Source organism: Lepidothrix coronata, unplaced genomic scaffold (genome assembly GCF_001604755.1).
Source record: "Lepidothrix coronata isolate B3197 unplaced genomic scaffold, Lepidothrix_coronata-1.0 Scaffold63, whole genome shotgun sequence".
In the NCBI taxonomy this organism is placed as follows: Eukaryota; Metazoa; Chordata; class Aves; order Passeriformes; family Pipridae; genus Lepidothrix; species Lepidothrix coronata.
Window position 1 is genome coordinate 184,065 of NW_016690243.1, and position 26,713 is coordinate 210,777.

General features: G+C 39.8%; 1 protein-coding gene across 1 annotated transcript in view; it reads left to right on the top strand.

Annotated features, from left to right (window-relative positions):
- The first annotated feature begins 16,534 nt into the window (after nucleotides 1–16,534).
- The window catches only part of CTTNBP2 (cortactin binding protein 2), an 80,783-nt gene continuing 70,604 nt past the window's right edge, over nucleotides 16,535–26,713 (top strand). The window contains 1 exon segment of the mRNA XM_017817885.1: nucleotides 16,535–16,658. Coding sequence (XP_017673374.1) covers nucleotides 16,590–16,658 — 69 coding nt within the window. The 5' untranslated portion in view covers nucleotides 16,535–16,589.

The following is a 26,713-nucleotide window of genomic DNA, read 5'->3' on the forward strand; positions in this document are numbered from 1 at the left end:
GCAGTTCCTCCGCCCACCCCACTCACTTCTCATTATTTTTTATGCTCCTTGACCAATTTCAACCCCATATAGCAGATGGTTAGAGATCTCAAATACAAGAAATGTCTACACTGAAATCCAGCTGCTGATTAAAGAAGAGAGACCCTACTGGCACTTCCTCTGAAGTAAAGGCAGAGAGAATTCAGTGAGATTTCTTTAGCAGCATCTAGCTGGTCAATCAGCAGACATGCCCTGACTGGCCAGTTAGCATCCACATTTTACCAGGTTATACAGCTAAAAGCAGAAAAAATAGCTCAGACTTATACAAAGTGCTGGTGTGTCATTGTGGGAAGAGCTGTTAGGGAGGGACGTAGGCTGGGGGACTACTGTGATGTGAGAAGAGAGCATAGCATGGGGCTTTGGGAGGAGGCAGTGTGTACTTCAGGGGAAGATAGGAGGATGACAGGAATGACAGCAGCGAGGCAAAGGGACATAAGGATGAGCTGAGTGTATTGTGGTGAGAGTATTTAAAGTATATACTTAATTCACACATACTACACAGACCCTAAGAAATTCAGCTTCATCAATTCCACTAGCTGTGGATTAACTGCTTTACCATAGTTACCTCACCAGGACTTCAGGAGTGAGAAGGAGTCCATAGTTTCGAAATCCTGACAAAACTCAGACAACTGAGCGTGCAGTATGGGCCTTCCTGCTGTTAAGCAAGCAGGACTGAGAAAGCCCAGTAACCACTTCAGGATCAACTCCAGCAATGCTGATTCAAAGGGATCCCAGAAAGGTCAAATGAAACAATCACTTATTTTCCCTGTACAGAAAAATCAATCTGGGACTAGACTGCCTATCTTTTATGTTGTGTGACTAAATTTTACATGGCTCATTGCATTTCCATTTTGAATTCATAGCTTAATTCTCTACTATCTTAACATGTGTAACTACATTGTTTATTAATTTCCACGAATCTGAATCAAGAACATGGAAGAGCAGAACAGGAAGCGATTTTCCAGTCTTGCAGAATTCCCAGCCTTCATTCACACCTTATCTAACATCAGAGGAAATAAGACAAAATGTATACCTTCATGCTGGAATACCCCTGTGATGTGGGGATTCACATAGGATCTGCATCACACAGGATCTGCATCACCACCTGAGCATCCAGAGGAGTTAATTTAGAGGGATTCACATACAAGCTTATAGCAGTTTATGAATGTTTGATCTTTAATACATAGTGTGTGTACATAAACATACAAAATACAAAAAGACATATGCCTGGATCACTTGTCTGTATAATGTGTGATACAGAAAAATCTGCAAAACCTGTCTTCCCAGCCCTGTCATCAAGCATTTTCAATTTTCAGATTTTTGATGCATACATGTATTACCTGCATGTTTGTGTGTGTGTGTATATATATAAATAGAGATGTGCATATGCAAAAATTTGATAATGTTGTCAGCTTGCAAGTATGATTACGGAACAGTTAAGTCAAAATTAGTGCTTCTGCATGCAGCTCCAAGTGCAGTGCAGTGAGGTTGGATATCTGTTCACCTCAGCCATCAGAGAAGCCACAGGCCTGGGACAAGCCTAGCCCCACACAGTTAAAGTGCTTTACTGTTTGTGTACTCTTCTGTTTTCCCAGTGAAGGTAATCTGTGAGGGCAGCTAAATTACAGAATGTGATAGCAATTCCCTCTCTGAACAGGTCCAGTGTCCTAGCAGGCTGTAACAGTCCTTGGTTGGATTCATCAGCCAAAAGGGAAAGCAGTGCAGAACAATTAGAGAGGATTATATTCCTGCTGAGTTGTACTGATGGGCAGATAAGCTGCTGCATTATGCACATGTCCTTTAATAGATTAAATAATTAAGCAATAGGTGGACATCCCTTCCTTAGAGTTTAAGATCATTAAGCAAAATTACTTGGAAGCATTCCTAGACTTGCAATTATTCCTATTAGATTTGATAGTATCACAGAATTATGTGGGCAGCCAGCATCTTTTCTGATTCAGTTCAAGTGATGGGCTTCATGCTGTGTAATTTGAAGTACAGTCATATTACTACTTGCCTTTATTTTTTTCCACATTGAAATATTTTTCTCTCAGCACTGTGCATACATGATATCTTAGTGCTGGAAAACATTTGTGCTATCTGCCTTTCAACAAGCTCTCCTTGTTCACCAACAATTCACTTAAAATAAATAGATCAATAAAGCGACAAAGCAGTTGAGTGGCCATTGCTGACTCCCTCTTCCTTGGTAATAGTCATCAGGCAAATATAATGGTATGACTTTTCTACATAAGGAATAAAAAGACAGCTAACTGTACAGACTACCAATATGAACGATTACCCCATCTCCCCTGGAAGATAATATAATGAAATAATCACACTTTATCTCCAAAATGATAATATTCTATGCGGTGCCCTGGTAATGATATTGTTGTTGCTTCAAATTATATTATATAAAGGGGCTCTTTTTTTTTTCTACTAGTACTCACTTCACATTTATCCAGAACTTGCCTGAGATCCACCTTTGCTGCACAGAGAAGAAAGAGCAGTTGCGTCTCCAGTTGTTTGCTCAAACCTCTGTGAACTTCTTCTGACCACCTGGAAAGCTCCAGCCACAAATGAATGTTACAGGCACATCACTGTTCTCTCCCTTTGGAAAGATCTAACTGTCACTAAATTTGGAATCCAGATGAGCATAGGAGGGGAAAGAAGAGTAAGATGAAAGCATAAGTAAAGTTCTACTTCTTATACCAGTCCGTGTACTAACAGGCTGTTTGTGTAGCAACTGGTAATGGTCCCTTTACTGTCTCCAATGCATCTAACTAAGGGTGTTTGCTGAAGGAGGCTCTTGCTGTATTTGATAAGTAACTTTATCCATCACTGAAAGTTATTATTAGAAGATGGTGTCTCTCAACATTTCAAAACATTTTATTTAGGTGGAAATTAATGATAATTTTCTAGCACCAATTCTTAATTTTATAGTATTCCATTACTTAAGAAGTCAAAATACTTACAATAGAAATTTCAGTGGAAAATATCTAGGTCAACTCAGAGCAAGCATGGTCCAGCACAGTGTCTGTCTTTAACCTCTCTGAAACAATTTCTTTTTGTCTGCTACACCTTCTTATAAAGACATTTTGGTCCACATGCCCTAGGGTTCTAAAGCTATTGGTGACTATCTCTGACTCTCCAGTTGCTTCCCCTCTCTAAAAGTTTATTCTGATTGGAAACCTGTTTTAAAATTAACCTTTATTTATGACTCAAAATAAAACAATAAAATACTAGTATGTATTTCCGTTCTTCAATTTTTAACTCAGAATAAGCACTTTCTAAGCTTAGATCAGGTTCCTCTTCTGTTTCTAAAATATGGCTTTACCTCTAGTTAGTCCATTCCCTTTCTTCTATGTTGTCCTGATTGAGCTTATTCTAAAGGAACCTCTTGAATATCTACCTTGTATTTCAGGTAATTTTATGCTCAGTCAGACAAAATGATCAAAGCTCTCAGGAAAAAAATCCATTGTTCTTTTCAGATTTGAAAAATCTGTCTTGAGAAGTGACCATTTCTTTCACTCAATGATATCCCATTTGAATGGATCACCACAGAAGTTCAGACAGCACATCTTTTCATGTCCATACAGGTTACAGGACTTCTCCCATAACATCATGCGACAGGAAAGCACGGGAGGCTGAGTAGTTCCATGTTCAAAATGGAACCTATGGTTTAACATAGATATACAGAGGAACCACACAAACTTCACCAGATGATCACATGAGGTTTACAAAATCTGCTTCATGATAGTAGAGCTGGAACAAATATAGAAGAGTGAGTAATTCTATCATGAAAAGCTTTTTCTTCTTCAGTTCTACCCATGTGTAGCAACTGGAATCATAAACATTGGTATGGCATTTTAAGTGACAGGATTTCTTACTGCCTTATCAGTAGGGGCATTGGTAGCTGCTTTCTTTCTCTTCTGTTGCACTCACAGACTTTGTGCCTTTTTTCAGTTGATTAGTATTTTGAATTTTGCCACAAGATCATTCTGTTTCTATAGTGATCTTGGCACCACTAGTGTAGGCTCATTTCCTATCAGTCATGGTTTACTTACATCAGCAAGTGCATTATTTTCAACTACGTTTCTTTCATTCCTGCATCATGTAGGTCATGACATTTATACACAGTCAATAAGACCAACAAGTTTCTAAAATGGCCAGAATATTTAGAACAGTCTGACAAACTGTACTATGTTCCTGCCTATTAATGTGCCATCAGGTTGGGAAAACAGTGCATAAATAAACACTAATTAGGAAAATAGGTAGAAAACCCAGACAACTTCAGTACAGTGCTCAGAATCAAAAATCTAAGAGATCCAGAAGTTAAAAGGCCAGAGCATGCTAGTTTTACAGAAACATAGGTATAGCGTCATAAAAACTAAACCAGGGGCTTAACAAGAAAAAGAACAGGGGAAAAAAATGCTAAGAAAGTCTTCAGAAAATCCATTTTTGCTGCTTCTCCTTAGTTGAGGCTCTGGCTATTACTTACCATATCACAGGGCAGATCCCATGTTCTGAACTACCTTTTAAGTTGGCAGCTGTAAATCAGACAAATGAGTTTTTCTAATTCTATGTGCTGCAAACACTTCACAATTGTCTACACCAATCTCTCTTTTTAGCCTTCAGCAGACACCATAATGATTTTTTGTTCTCTTGGACTATGAGTGTATATGATGAAGGAGGCCTCTGTTTCCAAACAAGGAGGGAATTCAAGAAGAATTTGTCACTGAATGGGATAGCTAGTAGACTAAAAAAAAAACTTTCCCCAGAAGTGTTCTTTCAGTACAAATAATACAAAATGTACTTATGTAGCTTAGCTAGGATAATGAAAAGAGGAATGCTGTTCAGTTTATTTAATTATATTTGACTTTCTCTGATTTTAGATTATGTTTTCAATAAAAGTATTGGAATTCTAGATTATCTTGAGTTAAGCCTTTGCAAAGGAAATTAAAGCAAGTAGAACATGCTTCCATGTCAATGGCATACAACTAGAAAAATGTAAAGTTTTGTAGTGATAATGGGTAAATTCCTTTTGGTCAATGTGTTCTACATTTCAGTAACATGCATGTGAAGAAAAAGAAAGGCTAATGAGAATGAGCTTCCAAGGACAGAAATTGAGGTACAGCTACTGAATGTCATGTTTCTATTACTTCAGTTAATACACACCTGAGAAGGAAACTTGAAACCTTAGAGAAATTTATTTCATTTTGAACCTGAGTACATCTCTAGCCCTGTCACCAGTATTGCTACCTCTTTTATTAAAGGTACATCCATTAGAAACAGACCTAAGGACTTCACAAAGCCTCATCCTGAAGCAACATTTCTGATGAGAAGAAAAATGTTTATTTCAGGATTTTTAGGGTAGGGACCAGTTATCATTTGCATTTGTGTTTCTCTCAGCTCTTTGAACAAACTATTGTTTTCCTGTAATCCTGCTGGCTAAACTGTGCAAGAAAGGTTCTTCTTGTTAAGTAACAGTATAACCTTCAGTAAAGCTGTAAGAAAAAGTGAACTAGATGGGACTAGATGCTTTAAGCACTTATTTCCAAGCACTGTGGAACACTAAATTGAATTTTTCCTTTTTTTTTTTTTTTTTTTCTAATAGGTCTCTGAAAAATACTGTTCTGGCTTAAGCAAATTACAGGTCAGGGTCAGGTCTGCAGTTAGTGTGCAATGGCATTGCTTTATTCTTTTGGTTGTTTATTTTGTACAACAGCCAAGAATCTGGTCTCCATTAAATATAACAAAGTTCAAGGATACAAAAGAAGGTGATATCTCTACACCTAGAACAGCTCATGCCCAGATTCTCTGAAATCTACATGAACAAAGTGGGACTGAGGCTTCAGAATCTTAAAAAGCCCTGCCCCTGCTGTCTCTTTCACAAAATAACCAGTTTCATAAGTGTAAATTCCTAACCTAAGGTGCTTGTGATGCTGGATTTGGGCATCTCCAAAACCAGCTTCTAGCTTGCTGGGCAATCAGGCAACAGGTTTCTTTGTGGATCTGGTTCTGAGAGAAAACATTGCTGAAGACAACTGAATCAAGCATAATAATATCACAGACAGACACCGAAGTGGAAATGAGATGACAGTTTTAGTTATAGTCAGTAATTAAATACAATAGCTGACTAAGGAAAACTTCTGATCAAAGAATCTTAAACCAAATAAAACTTATTCATAATGAGAAAAATGAAGGAAGTAAACAAGATACACAACAGGAAATAAATAACTTGAGGCCCATGATTCACTGTGTCAAATTACTAGAAATGGTGCAGAGTAACTCAAAGCAATATCCCAAAATGTAAGAAAAATAGAGAACATCAATACACATAAATATAATGTTCATTTATCTGAGGTTTTTAAATCATGCAAGCGAGAAAAAAGACAAACACATTGATCAAACGAATATCAGGTGAGGAGGTTTTTACAAAGATGCATGAGATTGCAGCAGGTAGTCAAAAATCAGTATTACAAATAAGGAAGGATGTGACTCACACTTATTTGTAGATTGCTGTGTGAGTTCTGTTACATAAACAAATTGGTCAGGCTCTAGTACAGACACATCCTGAGCCAGCCTGAAATTTGTGGTTGCTATCATGTAGTACATCTTGGCTCCTCAGAACTAAGGAGTGACAGCAAATCCATGTGCTTTGGAAGTGCTATCAAAGGAAAATCTCTGCTATCTGAAAGAAAGATCTTCCTAAATATATAAATATATGAACAATAGGATGTTATATGCATTCACATTCATTATAAAATTACAGTATGTTAGTTTCCTTTTTTAAGAAGACTAATTTAATTTCTTCATTTCTCTGCCTTAACATGTCCTTGTGGAATAATCTTTTAATTTTTAAAATAACTGATTTCCCTAACATACTACTTCATTAAAAAGTACACATACTATTGGTAAGATGCAATGCTTGGACAACAACATTCAAAAAATGTTTGTCTAGCTTTCATGGAAACGTATTTATCTCTGTGAAGGGCCAAAGGATTGTATTTTGTCTCAGTTGCATGTCTGTCTAAACTGTGAATAAAATAACTGCTCCTCATATCTTTCCAGTTGGAAGCAGTGAAAAGAAAAACATTCAGTGGCCTCAGCAACTGGGCAGTCATGTTTTGGAACTGAGAGCTATTATGGAGACTGCTGCCCCCATTTGATCGAAATGGAATGTCTGGACTTCTTCACTGGAAGAAGACAGGTTCAGTCTTTTTCTGATTTTATCATTTTTGTTGCCTACCTGATAATTTTGCTGGCAAGCATGCTCTATGGGTATCTGAAGCAGCATAGTACCAGTCTGATTAGTGCTCCATTTACCGAAGCATCTCAAAGCAAATTTTCAGACATCAATATTCATGACAGTTTTCTGCCACATATCTATCTAAAGACATGCAACTCAGGAAACAGAGAGGGAGCTTTACCTTCTAATATGGGTCTCATCTGCAGGTGGCACAAACCAAGTGCTTCCAGTTCCCCTTTGCTGCATTTCACACTCTCTCTGCACAAATATTAGTGTATTCAAGATGTGGGAGAAGGCATTCTTCTCTGTAAAAATATTTTCAGTTACACAATCTCTTACTAGTGTCTCCTTGAGCCTCTCCCATCCGCAGTCTCATTTTCTTTCTTCAACTGGAAAATAATTAGCACTTTTTCTTTTCCACTAGTCTAATAATTTCTTTCTCTAATTTTCTTATTACTCAGTTCATGTCCTGAGACAGTAATTTATTTGCTTTGTTGTTGGTTATATTTTGTCACTGCTACTTCACAGGAGTTTCCAATATGCTGCTGATTACATTTTCCCCTTTGGTAATGACTTGCTTTAGTATGAATTCCATTTTTCTTTGCACTAACTGGAGTATCTTCTTGGCTAACCTGTTTAGTTTCATGGGGTATAACTGGTCTCATACAAGGGACAAGTATCCCCTTAAAAGTGGAATGTACCATGTATATGTCCTGTTACACTAGTGATGACTAGCTAGGCAGGCAATGCTAGAGAAGGAAGAGCAGCTCTCCTTTCCCATAAATACAAGCCAGCATGATGAATGAAATGAAGAAACTTATCTCAAGGTAGACACTACCAGACTACACCCTGCCTCTTTCACAAGATTTAATTTGTTGGTTTGTTTGTTTCTACATCTGTATTGCAACATGCAATATTTTATTTTATACCTTTCATGTTCTAAGGCTTTCTTTTTTTCTTCAACTACTGACCTGAACTACTCAAAATAAAGTGCTGGTAAAGATCAGTTTAGAGCTAGGCACTTTAATCAGGGAAACAAACGAAACAATATTATATTCCAGTTCAGAAACTTTAAACAGCTTACTGTAACCATATTTTGGTTCAAATCCCCTTGCTGCAATTGCAAAACAATATCGTGATAAAAATAAAATGTTAGACTTGGCACAGTAAGTCATCTTTGAACAATTTATCAAATTATGAATTTTCTGCAGATTAATAACGCTTGTCCATCAGAATGCAAAATTACTTATACTGTGATGTGTCTAATTGCATATTTTCATCTTCCATGGAAAAGGCCCATGACGATAATTAATACCTAATGCTATATACACTGCAGTTTGGGGCGTTGCCTAGCAACCAGCATCCTGTAGGCTTCTTAAGGGGCCTCAAATAAAGGCAGGGGAGCGATCTTTTCACACTGTCATGGACAAGAAGCAGCTTTGTTCTAGGCTGCTGCTCTGTTCTGGTTGTTTCTAGAGTGATCTCTGCAAAACAACTCTCCCTTAAGAGGTCATATATCTGAAAAGCTTTTCAAAGGCTCAACAGAAGCCAAAAATCCCACACATGCTGATTTTTTTATGCTTTGGGATACCTTTTACCTTCGGAAATACAACCACTATTCTCTTGTTATATACCAATAAAGAGTCTTTTTTTCGAAAGAAGTGTTTCTGTGAGTTCATTTATACTTGTAATTGGAATAGCTTACCCTCCACGACAGGATGTCATGCCGATGTTTTTCACAATCAACTGTTTTTTGGACAAACTACATATTAAATTTAAAAGAGGACTTGCATTGTGAAGTGCTCTTCTATAAATACTGCTGTATCTCAGTGGTATATACAGCAGAGAGTAGAATAAACTTCATTGCAAAGCAGTCCTTCTCAGCTGTAAAAGCATTCCTTTTTGACAGTGTCATTTTTTAAAATACCAGTTCATTTCCACTGCAATTTCTTTATCTTGGCACAGGGACATCTAAATCTCATTTCATTAAATGTATATATTTACTCAGATGGTCACTTCAATAAGAGCAAGAAGTTGGAAACCAGTATTCCAGGGTTTCCTTTCTCAGCTACAGTTTCCAAACTGTTCTGTGGTCCTTATCAAGTCACTGATCTTTCCTTTGTCTTTGTTTTTAGATTGAAATAATGGCCCAAATATTGTCAGACCCAGAAAGACTGTGGTGCTTACTTAGCAGCTGTTGTTTATTTGATAGCCCTTAAGAAAAAGTCACCAATATCTATCAGGACATATTTAATTATGTCATAAATAATGCAGAATTTATACAGTTTTAAGCTAACGCATTCAACATTATTTGAATAGAAAAAGATACAGCAAAAATTCTGATGTTAAAGTGATCATTTTATAGACAGGACTATGTAATACATATTCCAGGACCTGGAAGAGGTTAGGCTGACTGATTGGTAATCCAGTCTTAGGTTAGTATGAATCATATTTTGTAGCTGTTTTAAAATAACACAGATCAAATATTACATACATATTTCTCACTCCAAATCCACTGACTTTCTTTTTTTTCTGTCTTTGTCCTGCAGCAAGATTATTCAGTCTCTTGAGATATTTTGTAAAGTCATTATATTCATACAGATTTCTGGCTGCAGTAGATCTTCTATAGAGCTTTTGGGTTTATATTCATGGTCGACATTGAAACCTCAGAGGAAATTGTCAAGGTACAGAAGGCAAGAAAGTCCCCAGCATCCATTGCAAGCTGATGAAACTCAGGAGCCTAAACATTCTTTTTATTTTTGAAATAAAGCTAGTTCATATTCATTTTTTGAATTTAATTCCCACTTATTTCCCAGTGAGGTAGGCAAATGACACATTGGGGACCAAAGTCCCATACAGTCTAAGTGACGGTGTACAATATATCAGTCTTGAGGGACATGCTAGGCAAAATTCTAATGAAAGATAATCTTATGGATATCCAGAATTTTAATGGTACAGCAAAGGCAGAATCCCTAATCCCTGACTTAAAGATTTTAGTGCAGTTGTACATTGAAAGATGCTTGTGCTTGACAGGAAAAACTAGACAGGGTTATCTCTCTCTTGCTCATTGCTTTTCCTCTGTCTGCCTCATTTACATGGAAATAAGTGAATTTTGCATACATACAGAATGCCACATGAATTATAATTTCGCCTTTTTAACTTATGATTTCACGAAGTCTGTTGCAGTGAATTATTTTTTTCTGATTAAAACATTCATCAGAACTTGTGTTACTCATATGCTTGAACCACAGACTTACATGTGAGTTACCTATCTTTGGGTGGGTAACTATGAGTCTTGGCAATATGATCACATTTGTTCAGTTTATGGAACACATGCACGCACACACACACACTGAAATCTCTTGTCTTTCCATAGGATAATTTTTCAACTTTTAGATTATAAATAAAGTTACATTGCAAAAGTTGAATTGCATCGGTGAGTAAGTACATCACTTTCCTACAGGCAAGTAATTTTGCTTCCTTATTCTAGTAAATGCTTGTTTTTCAGGTGGGAATTAACTCCTCAGCACAATGATTTCTGTTCTGTGTCAGCAGCACAGGAGCTAATTCACTGGGGCGGTGGTTCCACAGTGTCAGTGTCGGAGCTAAGAACCTATTGAAGCAGTTTTGTTTCATTAGCAAGGGAATTTTTCCCTAGTGGAGCATTTCAATACGAAAAACATTTCATTGCCAAGCCTTCACACAGATGTTCAATCCAAGTGCTAAGGTAGTTACCACCTTAGTGAGACTAATCTTTTTTGCCAATGAGTTGATTAACCTTCCTTGATGTTTTATTTCTACAGTTACAGAGTAAAGGTCCTCTTGAAGCTGTTTCATGTGCTGAATGCCCGCACACAGTGCTGTGCTTGCCCAGTGAGCTCTTGGAGCCATAGCAGGGCTTTGGCAGGGAGGACAGCCTCCACTGTGTGCACTACCATTTCAATTCTAGGCTAGTTTCTTCTAGAATACAGAGGTCCATTTTGGCAGTGGTACAGCCTCATCTCTCCAGGGGGGCATTTAGCAAACCAATTTTGTTCACAGGATGTCAACAGCAGAAGAAAATGTCAAAATTAACCTTTTGTATAGTGAAAAGGAGCAAGTGTCTAAACAGTAGGGTTAGCAATCAAGGGATTATTGGGGGGCGGGGGGGTAGAAAAGAAAAAGAAAAGATAAAAAGAAGAGAATCTGCAATAAAGTGATTTAATAATCATTGAAAAAATTAATTGCACCATGTGGTGATTTGTGGGCAAAGAGTTAAATTCCAGAATGAGGTAGTGTACTTCCCAGCACTGCAGATCACTGCATAACTCCTGCCAGTGAAGGAACAAATTCTTCCACGTCTGGCACTTACACATGAATTCCCCTGCCTCCTGCCACTACAGCCAATATGATCACAGCAGCAAGCAGTTCTCCTGTGTCCAAAAAAAAATGTGGAATTTTTGCTTGGAAGTGCTGATGCCTGTAAAAGTATGTTAGTCATCATGCCTACTTAGGGAAACTGGTTTTGAGAATTCTCGATTCCTGTACCTTTATTGCTTCAGTTAGAAATCTCTTCTGGATTTACTTCACATTCCTTACTGGTACCAATGAGAAGATGAATGAAAAAGAGAAACAAAACAGGGCTTTTAGCTTTTCCGAATATTTTCATACATTTTCAGTCTGATAATTTTAACTGTCGTATATCTTTCTGGTATTTAAAAAGCTGTATACACTCCTTTTTGTCTTGACAGCAAATGAGTTATCATTTTCTTCCTCATAGGAAAGCTTATGTATTTGAACTCCAGGGAGATACTGTGTGATCTTTTTGCATAACACAGACTGCAAAACTCCTCTAAAAGAAATGTTTCGAATTCATAGGCTTTACCCATTTTTAGTTTCTGGATTCTATTCTGGGTTCCAATTTCCAAAACTTAGGCACAGCAAACACTCAAATTTTAGATTCCAGTTGGAGTGAGCTTTCCCTCTCCTTGTGTTAAAATGAGGTCTCATTTAGAATCCTCCTGCTCAAGGTTAACTTTTTGACTTGTCACCTGTAATTTTTAGATATTTACAGGATGTTACACTATTGGCAGAATAATGTCATTCAAGGTGAAGGCTCAGTGATAGCAGCTTTCTCTTTCTTTGTAAAAGATACTTAAGGATCTTGTCATTTTGTTCTTTCATATGATGTGAGGTTTGCAGTAGGCACTAAATGCTTCATTTTATGTTTTAAACATTAAAACACAATCCATAAACATTCAAATAACCTTTCCTGAGATGTCAGTAACGCTGACACACAGAACACTGCATTTTGATTTTTTTCCTTTTTTTTTGTGCACTTTTCCCTTTCTAAGCGGACTACAGCCAATTTTTTACACTCCAGTCATGCAAATCATGTTACCAGCTTACAGTAATATTCAGTACCATTGAATTTATGCTCATAAATCAACAATTCCAACACTTTTTTTATCAGCTATGCTCCTTCTACATAGTCAATTAAAGCATCTCTTCTGTTCATGCCTATTGGAGATTCTATTTTGTTCTCAATGCTTTCATTTTTGTCTCCTTTTCACCTTTCTTTTTAATGTAAGTTTAACACCATCTGAAGCAGCCAACATGCCTTCTAGAATACTGATTCTATTTCTATTGAATTTGATCTGGACGGTGGTGTGCCATCTTCCAAAGAAAGCATCCCCTTCTTCACAAAGCCCAAGTTAATGTTTCAGAGCTCTGTATTGCTTATAAGTCTTCAAAACCAAAGTTCCCTGAAGACGTAATCAGTGCAGTATTTGAATTTTGTTGTTTGGCTTGGCTTGATGAGTCCTAGATGAGGGTGATGGCAGAAATGTCTAAAGTTTGCACTGGGATGACCTTTGGAGAGATTGTGATGATACAGTGATTAATCACTTTTTCTCAGATATCCAATATTCTGTAAAAATTTATCTTGGAACTTCAGCGTCTCCCGCTTGCTTTAAATTCAGACACAGGCTTATTTTTTTTTTTTTAAAAAAGGATAATAAAATACTATTTTACACGTTTTTTTGGTTTGTTTTCCCATGTAAGTGGTTAGTTTTGCAGTTTGCTTCCCTACCAATATAAAGCCAAGGCACACATTTTCTATCACAGCAGTTGTGTGCTAATGGAGGGAATGTGCACCATTCAGCCCAGCAGTTGCATCCTGCAAGGTGTGGACACATTACACTGCTGTGTGCCACCTCTCTCTAATCACAGAAAAGAAATACATTTAAAACTACACTGTAAGGCCTGCTCCTAGGCTTGAGCTTTTCTTTATGTCACTCAAGCCAGATAAAACTAGAACAGCAGAAGAAGAGTTAATTGCATTCAATTTGCCAGCTATGTGCTAGTAGTAAAAGAGTGAGCATCTTCCTCTGAGAAAAGCAACTCCTTTGCCTTACTGTAGTGATAAAATTGTCTGTAAAAGTAAAGGCAATTTCTTCTCCTAGAAGGGCTCTGACTTAGCCATGCATTAAAAAAGTGTTTTGCCCTGTATAATGCAGGCATAGCAATGACAGTGCACTACGGGAGCAGTCATGAGGTCATGCTGTCCCTCACTTTGAATTCATTCATTATGTGTGTAGATGTTGTATTACCAAGGGTTTAAAGCCAGTTCTGAGAGAGGATGTCAGTAGCATAAACCAAATAACCAGGGAATAACTAAGACCTTGTCCAGTGATGCGGTACTAACAATCAAGGAAAAACACGTTTCCTACTTTGAAGATGATACCAAGTGTGAGGTGTTCTTTGTGCAGGAAAACCACAAACACGTTTGGACTCTACCACCATCATTGATGATGCAGTGGTTGTTGTGCAGCACAAGAATCTACTCCCAGTAGTGACTGGCAATATCTAATATAGATTTTAGTGCTCTCATGCCAACCATAAGCCTTGTTGTTCTCATTAAGAAAAAGAGCGAAGAAGCATAAACATGCAATATAGTCTCATACAATTAAAAAAATCAATAATATTTTCAAAATGTTGTGACAATTCATTTTATGACATAAAGAAGAAATATAGACCACCCCTCCTTCTAAAGAATGTCTGTCATCTTTTTGACTACAACAGCAGGTCAAACTACCTACAACACTTAGATGACATGCTGCATATTTGTTGTCTGGGGACAGGCTTTGAAATGAAGTGTTGCTGGTCCATCTATCCTATAAATTTTTTGCTGGTTAAGATCTGAGCATTCCAATCTCTCTCAGAAATCAATCTAAATTTATCTTCAGATGAGGAAAGAGAGATCAGTTCTCAAGTCTGAGATGGAAAGCTATGACTAATCTAATATTCATTGTTATTTTGATAAATGTACGCTTGGTAATTGATAAAATATCAGCTAAACCAGTTTATGATCTCAGCAGAGCAAGAGATAAATAGCGTAGTCTTTGCTGCATCATTGCTGTGATGTGGATGGAGTTAAAAAATAGTACTTACACAGTATGTTGTGTTCATGCTTTGTACCAACTCAGAAAGACACATAAGTAACTGTGATGGTCAGCAGATGATTCTAATGCAACAGGGAAATCCTGGCCATAACAATGGTAGATGGGAATCAATAAGAGAAAAGATATTCTCAAACAATTTAAGAAACTTCAGTTTTTAAAGCCATTCTGGAAAGGAGTAAGTATGACAGAGTTCATAGGAAACAAATGACTTTTCCTTGAGTTTCTTGAAGGCAAAGCACCAAACACTCTTCCAGATTTACCTAAATAATAACTATGAGCCATGTATGTTACTTTGCTGTCAATAAAAGCAACAGTTTATCCTAAAGAAATTAAATGGTAACAGAGTGCTGGGAACTGAGAAAAACAAGTTGTTTTAGGCTATGTGTCATCAATAGAGTTTCTCAGCTTCAGTGGTGGAAAGGATGTGAGCACTTACTACAGTTATAAAAATGTAAAACTTCAGTAGGAGGAGACCTAGATAATTTTTAAGGAGAAAGAAAAACCAAACCCTAAACCAGAAAATATCTGTTTAACTCGATTTTATATGCCCCATGATGGATCCTATACACTGCTTTCTGCTCATGCTGTTCAGTGCACATTTATGTTACGGTTGGAGTTTATTGTACTAATCACTCATCAGTTCCCTTTCCGGTAATGTAAAGGGGAAACGTGGATGGTTTTACTTCCATCCTTAGGAACAGCATGCTTAGAAGAACATTTGCCGTCTTTGATCAAGGCATTGGTCCACTTCTGTCTGGTCACGGTGCCAACGGAGTTAGTCCAGCATGAGTCTAGACTTTAGGCAGGCCTATGAAAGAGGAGCCTGACAAGGCTCAGAGGAGCCTGCTGTTTGTGGAAGTTATGTGTGGCTGCAGAGCGAACAGTGTTGCAAATCCAGCTTATAATGGATGTAAAGTTGGTTCCAGTGGAGCGTACATTTAGATTTGGTATAGGTCCCCATTGCGAGAGCAAAGCAGACTTTGAGGAATCTGGAGATGGGCAGTGCAGCAGAAGTGGAGGGGTGCTCCTGGGTGGAGGACATTGAGCCTGCATGGTAGTGGGTTCAGCTCAGCTGCCAAAACCTTCCTCTGGAGGTGTCAGAACAGGATTCAGCTTTGGTACCTGCCTGGAATGGCAAAGGGCAACCCAATCAGGGTGGGCTTCAGCACTGGGTCTGAGAGGTGCCAAAGCATTGGGCCTGATACATTGGAGGTCCACCCTTACACAGGCTCTGAAAATATGCCTTGAAAATAATCCAGCAAGCAATGGCTGGCAGCAGAAATGTTCCCCCAAATCCCTCCACAGGGCACGGGGAGGGACAGATGACTCCTCCAGTCAGCACCCCCAGATGATGCCCTTCCCTCAACGACTTCATCTGGTTTAAGGATCTCACTGATCAGTTAAGCCAACCCCACTGCAACCCCCCTTTTTCTTTGCCCCGTCCATAATCTTTCCCTTCCTTCTCCTGCTGCCAAGGCGCGGGGGAGGGCAGGGAGGAGAGCAATGCCTGCGTGGGGCCCGGGTAGCGCGGTGGCGAGGACACTCCCCTCCGCCACCATTGCGCGCCGGCCGCCCGCAGCGGGGTATCGCTCCCCCTCCGCCCGGCCCCGGGCCGCCGCATGGCGGACGGGGAGCGGGTGGGTGGCGAAGTCCGAGCGCCCGCCGGCGGGAGTCGCTCGCCCCGGCCGGCGCAGGGGCACCTCGGCTCGGCAGCCTCGCCTGCGCGGCGCCGCAGGGGTTAAGCGCCCCCGCTCCCGGCGGGCTCGCTGCCGGCGGGGAGCGGGTTAAGCGCCTGGCGGCGACGGATCCGCCACTCGGCTCCGCACCGCGCTCCGCGCTGGAGCCAATACAGTGGGAAGATGGCGACGGAGGGAGCGAGCGGCGAGCCGGGCTCTGGCGGGCAGGAGGACTCGGCGGCCACGGCAGCGGTAACCGGCCTGGCGGGAGAGGGGGGTGCGACCTAAGCTGGAGCGAGGAGGGCTCCCCGTGGGTTTGGGACGAAGCGGCGCTTGGAGACCTGCCTCCCCCGCTCCGTCCCTCCGCCCTCCTTCTCCCCCGGGGCGGGACGGGGCTCGCTGCGGGACCCGCCGTCGCCGAGCCCCGTCCCGCCCCGGGCAAGAACAGAGAGGGGCGCGGGATCTCCCTCCCCGCTGCCCTCTCTCTTCCCTCAGCGGGGGCGGCGGGTTCTCTCCCCCATTGTTCCTTCACGCTGCTCCGGCGCGGGGTGGGTGTACGGCGCCCGTGAGGGACACGGAGGGGGCTCCTCTCCGCGTCTTTTTTCTCTCGCACCCGCCTCCCTTTTCCCGCCGCTTCCAACAGCGAGGGGGCTGCGCTCCGGCTGTCCCGGCGGGCCGAGGTGCTAACAGAGGCCGGGGCACCGGGACCTGTCAGACCGGGGTGGGGGGGAAATGTTGCTCATTAACCCTTTGCCGGGCCCGCAAGGCGCTTGGCTTTCACCTTCCTCCTGTGAGGCGTTTTCGGCGCTGGGGCACCGTCCTTTCCCCCGCCCCAAGGCCCCGTCCCGAGCCGGGTGTGTGGAAGCGTCCCCGCTCCCGGGCCCGCGCCCCAGGGGCAGGATCTGGCGCCCCGCTTAAAATATCTCCAAAAGCTGAGCAGAACCTCCCTCCCTGCCGGTGTGTCCTTTCAGCGGGTGGGGAGGCAGCTGGAAGGGAGGCGGAGGGATGCGGTGCGGTGCCAGCCGGTGGTTATAGCGGTGCCGCGGGGAGGCTGCACTCCCCTGGGTTAGCGCTGGGCTCCCCGACCCCAGACAGGGAGGCAGGGCTCGTCCCCTCGATCGCTTTGCGCCTCCGCTGGGCCCTGGCTCTTCGCCTCTGCTCTGGCAGACACCTCTCAACCCGGCAGCTCTCCCTCGCCGGCGCATCCCAGACCTGGCGTAGTCCAGACTGCCTGGGGACCTCCCGGGCGAACCAGACCCTGGTACTCACCTGGCTGGCAGCCGCAGGTCCAGGGTCAGGCCGTAGATGCTCGGCCTCGTAGAAACATGCAAAGTTCGGGGCAGTAAAGCCGCGGTGGTGCGCCTTCTACTTGGGATCGTTCCTGAAGGCGATGACCCCCGAAGGGAGGGGACACTAGTTTCTCTGAAATTTAGGTTATTGCTGGCATTTTATTTTTTATTGGCTTGTTTACTTTCAAACAGGCACTACTTCTTATCTGAAACCTTGTTCCAGCTGTGTACTTAATTGTTCTTGTGTGTTTTAAAATCTGCAGTGTTGTGGAAATTGAGTTTTACTTACAAAAAGTAAACCTTACAGAGTGAATATTTATAACATCTGTCTTTTAAAACAATGGCATAACCATGGCGTAAATGAATATTAAGATAAAAATTCATAAAAACAAACAAATATTTTAAAGACCTGGTTTCGACCAAAAATATTTATGCTAAATTCTTTGGTGTACTCATATTAATACTGCCTTAATTTTCAGTTTTAAAGACTCAAACTAGTAGCTTTTAATCAAGTAGCACTTCTATATTGCCCTGTTAGACAATGCAATATAAGCCACTCATGCAATTTGGTGTTCTCATTGTGAAAGGTAGGAGTGATAGCTCTACACTGCACACTGATTTTAAAATTTGTTTTTAAAACTGAAGAGATGCTAGGATGTTGCTCCCTAACAAAAATAATACCTATACTTGAGCTATAACAAAGTATATTTTTAAAAATTATTGCTTTAATTTGTAATTTGCCTTCAGTCATTAAATATTTAATAGTATTTTTTATCTTTTTTCTCTTACCAATATAGGCATTATATTGTTGATTTAATTTTATCTCTTGTACAGGAAAGTAAAAGGAACATATCTGTGCAATGAAATTATTTTAAAAAGATGTTCACAATACTCCAGTATTTCTTTTGAAGGGATTAGTATGAATAGCTTATTTTCTGTCTTTAAACTCGAGATACAGAATTATGAATTGGATCACCTTGCTTACTTTTTGGATAACAGTAATCATTTAGGTGAATATCTTTTAATTCACACTAAACTTCAACTTATAACGAAGTATTGTGTTGGGGTTTTTGGTTGGCCTTTTTTTTTTTTTTAGTTGTCAGAATCTTGATTGCAGAAATGGTGCAGTAAAAAGCTATGAGAACAGTATTTGTAATAGTAATGTGTTAATGTTTAAATTTTATGGTGTAAGCAGAAAGTGTGTAACACAGGACATACCGCAGGGTTTCCTGATACTAAATACCGTTATTGTGTCTTGATACACTATCAGTAACATTACTGGAAAAAAAAGACTGTTTCTGATCTTTTTAGAAGCTCTGTAGAAAAGGAATGAAAGTGCCTCCCTCCCTCCTTTTTTGCATTCACCAGGGAATTTGACTGAAAAAACCTAGACTGTTTTATAATGTGTTACATGTAAGAACAAGGCTGATAATCTTGTCATTCTGAGTTTCCTTGGATGGAGCACAGGATTTGGTAAACCCATCACTTCTTTCTCACAAAATACTGGCATTTTTATCATTGTAAGGATAGCAAGGAAGAATGGCAGGGGAGTGGTTCTGGTCCTTTTTCATACCTGCACAGCATGGTTGCACTGAAGTCAGGGAAATTATGTTGGTGCAATTTGGACTAGAATTGAGAGAAAACATCTCTGTGTGTGTTTTAAAACATCTCTGAATTACTTCCATCTGCATAATGTCTACCAATAATGATTATATAGTAGCAAGAAATAATCCAATTTGACAGTCTTTTTGTTGAAACATTGAACATCAGCCTGCTGTGCTTAGAGGGTTGGCTTGTCACACGCAATAGCTTTAGTGTAGCTGTAACAAAGCCTATGAAAAGCCTGTTATGTCAATCGTAAAGTTTGTTAAAATTATTCAGTAAAATTTTGTGTTTTATTTTGCTTGACCAGTGATCAAAAGCATAAATGTTATTTTTCCCTCAAAGACAGTACCTCCTACTGTCTGTAAAGCTGTACATATAATGGATATTGATAGAGTGGAATCTTGACTCCTCTAAAATGTGTAGGGATTTTGCTGCTGTCTTCATCAGTGAAAATTACATTGAGAATGATGTGTGCACACGCCAAAGGATAACTCTGGGTTGCTGTGGGTCACGCAACAGTACAAAAAAGTTACACTACATAAAAAACTATCAATAGTAAAAAAAAAAAAAAAAGATAGGTGAAGAGAAATTCCTTGACACTTTGAGGTGACATTTTGGGGTATTTTATGCTTAGCTTGGTATATTCACTATCTATCGATCTGTAAGAGTGTTCATAGTAGAACTGCCATTCTGGTCAATATAGTGAAATGCTAAATTATGGTTTGATCATATCAATTATACAGGCTGATTTCGATCAGTTGGAAAGATTCTTATCTGGAAAATACTGCAAGTAGCAGAAAATGAGACCATAGCCTTGAAAAGCAAAGACTGTGTCTTATTAGAGATTACATCCTGGAAAATGGTCACCTGCAAAAGGACTAACTACCACTGTGCTCATCTGAATACAAGTTTTCAGTGTAGTATTATTGTTCAGAGAAGTTATTCTCTTCTAGTGAGATGTGCGATGCTGTTGTGGTGTTTCAGCATGTAGGTGAGATGCAGAGAGAGCACAGTTCTGTCTATTTTAGCCCTGCTGCTCCTCTGTGATGAGAGATCGGTCTTGATCCATGTTGCAGTGACATACTTCAAACCTCCTTTCTTTCTCTCCTCCCTCTTCTCCAAAGTGTGGCACTGCCTTTCCTGTGCCTTCTATTCCATGACCTGCAGCACATCCTCTCTTCCTGTGTTGTGAAGATCTTTGGGGATGAGAAAAGAAAGCCACAGAATGTAGACCACTTAGTAAATGTTCCTTTCTCTTTCAAATGTGGACTTGTTACACTGTCTGTCATTAGAGGTGAAGTACAGAGGGGCAATGCTCTGAGCCGGATGTGTGAAAGTGGCATGGAGGTGCAAAGCTGTAGGATGCAGTTCTGTTGTTTTCCCAACCCTTTGACTTCATTTGTGTAAGCATTGCTTTGGCCTCAGAGGGGATATAGCAGGATAGGAATAGAGAAGGAAACAGGGACAGGAAGGAAAGAGGTCAGGAAGACAGCAGTCTGAGGTCTGACTCTGCACCTGCTCCTACCCAAGAAAGGGATCAGCTGATTTACAATACCTGTATAATTCTTGAATATGTAAACCAGAAGATGTCAATTAGGCTTAGGGAAGATGTACTGGTATGTACCTTTAATTCACAAATAATATGTAAATTAAAGCTTTCTTGGGCATTGCTCTTTCAGTTCTCTTGTAGCCCAAAATAACATGTAAAATTCTGGAACACTTAGAGATAGCTTCAACAGTGTGTACCCATATCTGTACCTAATCATATACTGTTTACCTTAAAAGTGACTTATCTGAAAGCAACTTGCTGAATAGAAATTACCCATTACATCTAAGTAAGAATTTAAACATGATTATTGAAGGTTTATGGGCCTAGATCCATAAAAAAAAAATGTAGTTGCCTAACCTGCACTAAAATAAAAATAGTGAAGTACCTTTGTGGCTGTTAATAGATTGCAAACATGTTTTAACAGCTATGACAATATCTGGGTATGTATAAAGGTCAATGTCTTACTAATTTTGGAGGGTTTGGGGGCTGGGTTTTTTCTTGTTTCCAAAATAAATTTCCCAGCTCTGAGGTATAGTATATTTATGGTTAATGTTGAAACTGTTAAAGGTTTTGCTGTTAGTTCAAGCCAAGAAAACCCACAAACAGCTAAACAAAACCTCCCCCATACCTTTTAAAGGAAACCTTTGAAAAAACCCAGAAAGCAAGGGAGCTGTGCTTGGGAAGAGGAGTGCAGAGTAAGCAGGTAACTTCAGGTGGTGAACAGTCCAATAAAAGTCATTGAGCTAATGGGTGGGCATAATTAAATGCATATACAGTGACTTCATGATCCCTCAGGTGTTACTGTGAAATTATATATGAGTCTTGAATGTTAGCATCAGATGATAGTCTCTTCAGCAAGAAGCTCCATGTTAGTTGAGGAGCAAGTTCAACAACATTGCTTTTCCTTGGAAGATATTTCTCTGCCTTCATATTTGTTTCTGTTACTAAGAACATTCCTAAAGGTCGTATCTTACTTCTTAAGTTTGTCTTAGGTGAGGTGGGAAATGGACATGTATTTTTGCATCAGATAACTTCTGGTGAAATGTGGGATCATAGATTCTTACTCTAGTTTCGGACTAAAGAACAAGCCTTCCAGAGCCAAAGCAATAAATTGTGGATTTCCCTGAAGTGTTCATGAATACTATGTGATATTATAACCACTTCTTTTATCTCTGTTTGCAGAGTTTTCTTTATTAGAAAAGGGCTAGGATTCATTTGACCACATACCCACTTCCTTTTATAGTTGGTGGGGTGAAGTAAGTGGTTAGAAGGAATAACCTGGTTTAGAAATAAGTTTGTGAACTTCTCTGGTTTTGAGTGAAGCGACTTAGACAGCTGGCTCTTGGATTTATGGATGGGGTTCAAGACACTTAAATGTAGGTGTCTATATGTATGTACAGTGTTTAATATCCTGCTACAGTCAGTGGAGCCATGAGCAAATAGTTCTGGTGGCCGGTTAGCTGATTAGCTTTTTTGTCTGTTTGACTAGGCTGGTCCCTAAAAGGGACATGAGGTACCTGACTTACGTAGCTGATACCATTAGGTACCTCACTTGCAAACATACATTGAAGGCACCCACCTTTAGATGTCTTGGTCCAATCTTGCAGGCTTCCTTTAGTGACCTTTATATGATGCTCTGGGGTATCCTAGCTGGCCTTCTGCTACTGGTCCAGTTGCCATGGATGATTCTCCTAAGTTCTGTATCATATCTACCTGTCCTAAAAAGCTATCTCTGATCCCTGGGACATTTCAAATCCCACTAGTTCTTCTCCATAGGCAACTAAAGAGATTTAGTCAAAATAGATATTTATACTTGGTCAGATGAGTTGTACCTGGGGGATATACTTGATGTTGTAAAAGATATGAATCATGGTTGTTTCCCTGGTGCAGTTGTTTCATGGGTCTGACAGATGTGAGGCCATTGTTATACTAGAAGTTTACTTTGTATAACCTAATAGGGAATAGCAAACCATTTTTATCTTTAGAATCTTCTCTTGGAAGTCCACTTTCTGAATCCTCAAGATGTGCCTTGATTGGAACTCAATATAAAATATGTATCTACAAATGTAGATATGTACCTTTCCCTTTCCTTCTGAAAGGACTATATTTTTGACAGCTTTTCCTTATGTGTTTTCCTGTACACCATTTTTATACTTCTCCCAGCCCAACTCCCGCCCTTCCACTTCAGCCCTCAATTATGTTCCATAGGTTTCTTTCCCAAGTCCTGGGTTATTACCCACTTCCAATTTTAAAAGGCTTTCTGAGCAAGAAGGAGCTTGTTTTCTATGGTCATTTGTGATTAATTCACAGCTAACTTGTTTCTTGCCTGTGTTCTGTTTAGGGAGAGTACAAAGTTGAGGCTTTTATACTTTAACTGTCTATTCAGGCTTCTGCTGCAGGCAGCGGAGTTTTTAACAGTTGCTGCGATAGCACAATGAACAGAACTTTTAGCTCCTGAGATTGCCAGTACCATCAGCTGGGCTAGGTCAGCAAAACCAACTTTTGGCACTGCCAATCCCTCACAATATTATTTTCTATTTTTTTTTTTAGCGAGAGCGCTGTGATGAATTTAACCATAAATACTTTTACTGTTTCTACTTCTAAGTTTGTATGCTTGTGGGAAGGAGTCCATTCTGTTCCCGTGCCTCATGGTGACCTTCCAATTCCATCCTCTTTCCATCTTTTCCAAAGGCGATTGAGGTGGTAAAGCATGTGTCCAGTTTGATCACTGCTGTCCTGAGTAGTCCTTCTCTTGTTCAGAATTGAGGCTTTTTTCTTCTTTTTGGTTCATGGCAGAGCTTCTTTTAGTCTTAGCAATGCTAGTATCATTTTGCCTGTACTGTTTTTGTGGTGCAAACACAGGTAGTTGAATGAATTTTAGCTAATAAGGAGTTTGCTCTATTGTCGGTGCACTTGCTGCCAGGCAACATACACCCATTGCAAAACTGAAAAATAACGTGAAGTTTTAGAGACATAGAGGAATGAAGTAGTCTTTTTAGGGTACTTTATTCTTATAAATCAAATCAACCAGACATTTTAAAATATGAAAGAGGTAGAGAAAAAATTATCTTGTGTTTTGGTTGTTCTTACCAAATGTCTTCCTAGGACAACATGTTCAAATATCCCTGTTATAAAACCAATACAATGCCTGGCTTGGTTACATAGTTGTTAAGCTGTCAGTTAAATTGTTACAGCTTGGCATTCTCCCGGAGGTATTGTAGCTAAACCCTAAATGACACATAAGCCATCAGCTATTAACGCAGTCTTTATTTTCTGGAGATCTAAGATTTATTGCTCCACTGGAAGATGTTAGGAAGATTACTTTTCTAGATCTGACCAGCAGTTTTCTCTATGATTTGGCCAAGCAGTGCTCCCTCTGAATAAGAACTTTGGGCAAGCCCACCATGACTGACGTCTTGATTCCCAGAAGATGGCACAGAGTGTTTAAGAGGGAGGATAGTTTCCTTTCATCATATGCTTTATCTACTCAAATGTCTTAAAGACATTTTTACAACTATGCTTGAGAATATGTTAGGGTTTTTTTAAACAGTATATTTTAGTCTAGTTAGGAAAGGCTACATTGCTGCTCTGTAAGTGTTGATTCAGAGATGTGCATGGGAAGAAGGTGTGGTAGCGTCTTCAGTGACTGCCATGCACACTCCTACCCCGTGTGAGTGGATTCGAGTTCGCTTATCCATAGTGAACAAGTCTAAGACGTCCTTAAAGTGCTAAGATGTCATTCCAGTTTCAGAATTTGTCAAATGCAGTTATGAAAAAAAAGCTTCAGTGGGAATAAAATTATTCATAAACAAGACCTGAAAAATGATGGTGTTTGTCTTCATTCTAAAAAGCACCCTTTCTGTTTATGGGTCTTTTCTGGTTGATTGTGGACAGTTTAAGGAAATTTTGTTTGTTCTTCATACGTATGTGAAGACTTGTCTGGTGGAGTGTGTAGCATGGAGAGTGTGGGTAATAATAGGTTGCGTTTCTTGTGCTTAAAGATCAGAGGGCATCAAACAAAAGTAGCTGCTGGCAGACTGACAGCAAAGGTGGTGGTTCTACATATAATGTGTAGTTGTGCTGTGGAATGTTGTGGATTACATAGAGATTCAAAAAGCAAGGGGGCAAACTCACAACAGATATGTCAGCTGAGAGCTGCTACATGCAAAATGACAATTTCTGGCTCAGAAGGTGAATTAGCTGCATATTGCTTGAGGTTAGGAGAGTATTTCTGGGAAGTATCATTATGGGCTTGTCTTGTTCTAGTGCTGATTTCAAGGCATCCATTATTGTCTGCTTTTGGAGCCAAGATGCTCGGGTAAGCAGGTTTTTAGTCGGATATGCTAGAACTGTTCATATAGACAGTGGTTTTGCTAGTTCTTATTTCAAGTTTTTAAAATTAAAAATATAAAACCTAAGTTACGTATCTTGTTGGTATGTTTTTCTATAAACATTTCTGTGTGTTTGTTTATATCTAACCATAAATTACCAGAGGGCACTCTTAGTTTCTAGTTTTTGCTGTCTTTTCATATGTTTGTGTGTACTTGAACAAAATTTTATGTAATTGTTTGATCAAATGTGTGGTTAAAAATCTCATCACTGCATCACATATGTTGAGGAACATCTCTGGTTTGTTAAGAATGGAAAAATGTTTTCATTTACGTCTTAGGGAAGACTGCAGAAATTAGGAGTTTCACCTGTGATGTACAGTCTTTTGACAAAGAGCTGTCCTGTGTTATACCTCCTAACGGGCTGGAGTTACTGATTTAGGCAAAAGACTAGGATCATGTTTCTTGTACTGTACTTTTGTGGATGCCCCTCTTAACTTTGTCCCTGTCTATCAGAAACCGTGGGTGACTTTTTGTTGTCAGAACAGACAAGTATATTTTAGAAAGGAAAGGTAGTGATTAAACCATTGAATGGGGACTTAAAAGATTGTTACTGAATATTATATTTTATACTACTTGCTTTATATGTTTGGAAAAAACTATCTCTGCATCAGTTTACCATCTGAAAAATGAAGATTTTTTCCTCTATTATAAAGGAAGTTGTACGAATAAATCAGTTCCTATCCTTGAGCTATTAGATTTCATGAAGTGGTTCATAGAAGAGGGAGAGTGCGTCCTACTATCTGACTGAATTAAATTTAATAATTAGAAATTTTGAGAGGGAAATCTGCTGCAGCCTGTAAGGTAAAATCTAATGAATTGACACTAGATTACATGAGGAACTGTGTAAATGTAGTAACTTTTCACTTTGTATATGTCCTTAGATCAGTGAGCACTGTATAGAATTGTGAGAAGCACTGTGAGAAACTGCTGCAGCATATATTGGAAAAAAAGCCTTCAGAGAAACCAGTTGTTTTTCTTGATCCATTGGCATGGAACCTAAGAGGTATATTTTGGATTAGAAAAATAGCGGACCCAGGTAACAAAAAATAGAGGATAACTATCGTTCAGTCTAAAAATTTTGGTTAGAATGGATGGCCCTGTCCTCAAAACAGCTATGCTTAATAGGAATAAGGGGCACCGGAGCATCTCTTATGAGGACAAGCTGAGGGAACTGAGCCTGTTCAGCCTGGAAAGGAGACAACCGAGAGGGAACCTCATCAATGTATATAAGTATCTGAAGGGAGGGTGTCAAGAGGATGGAGCCAGGCTTTTCTCAGTGGTGCCAAGCAGTGGGATACAAGGCAATGGGCAGAAACTGATGGACAGGAAGTTCCACCTGAATATGAGGAAAAACTTCTTTACTGTGTGGGTGACTGAGCACTGGAAGAGGTTGCCCAGTCCAGGTGTGGAATCTCCCTCACTGGAGATATTCAAGAACCATCTGGACACAATGTGGTGCAATATGCTCTAGGA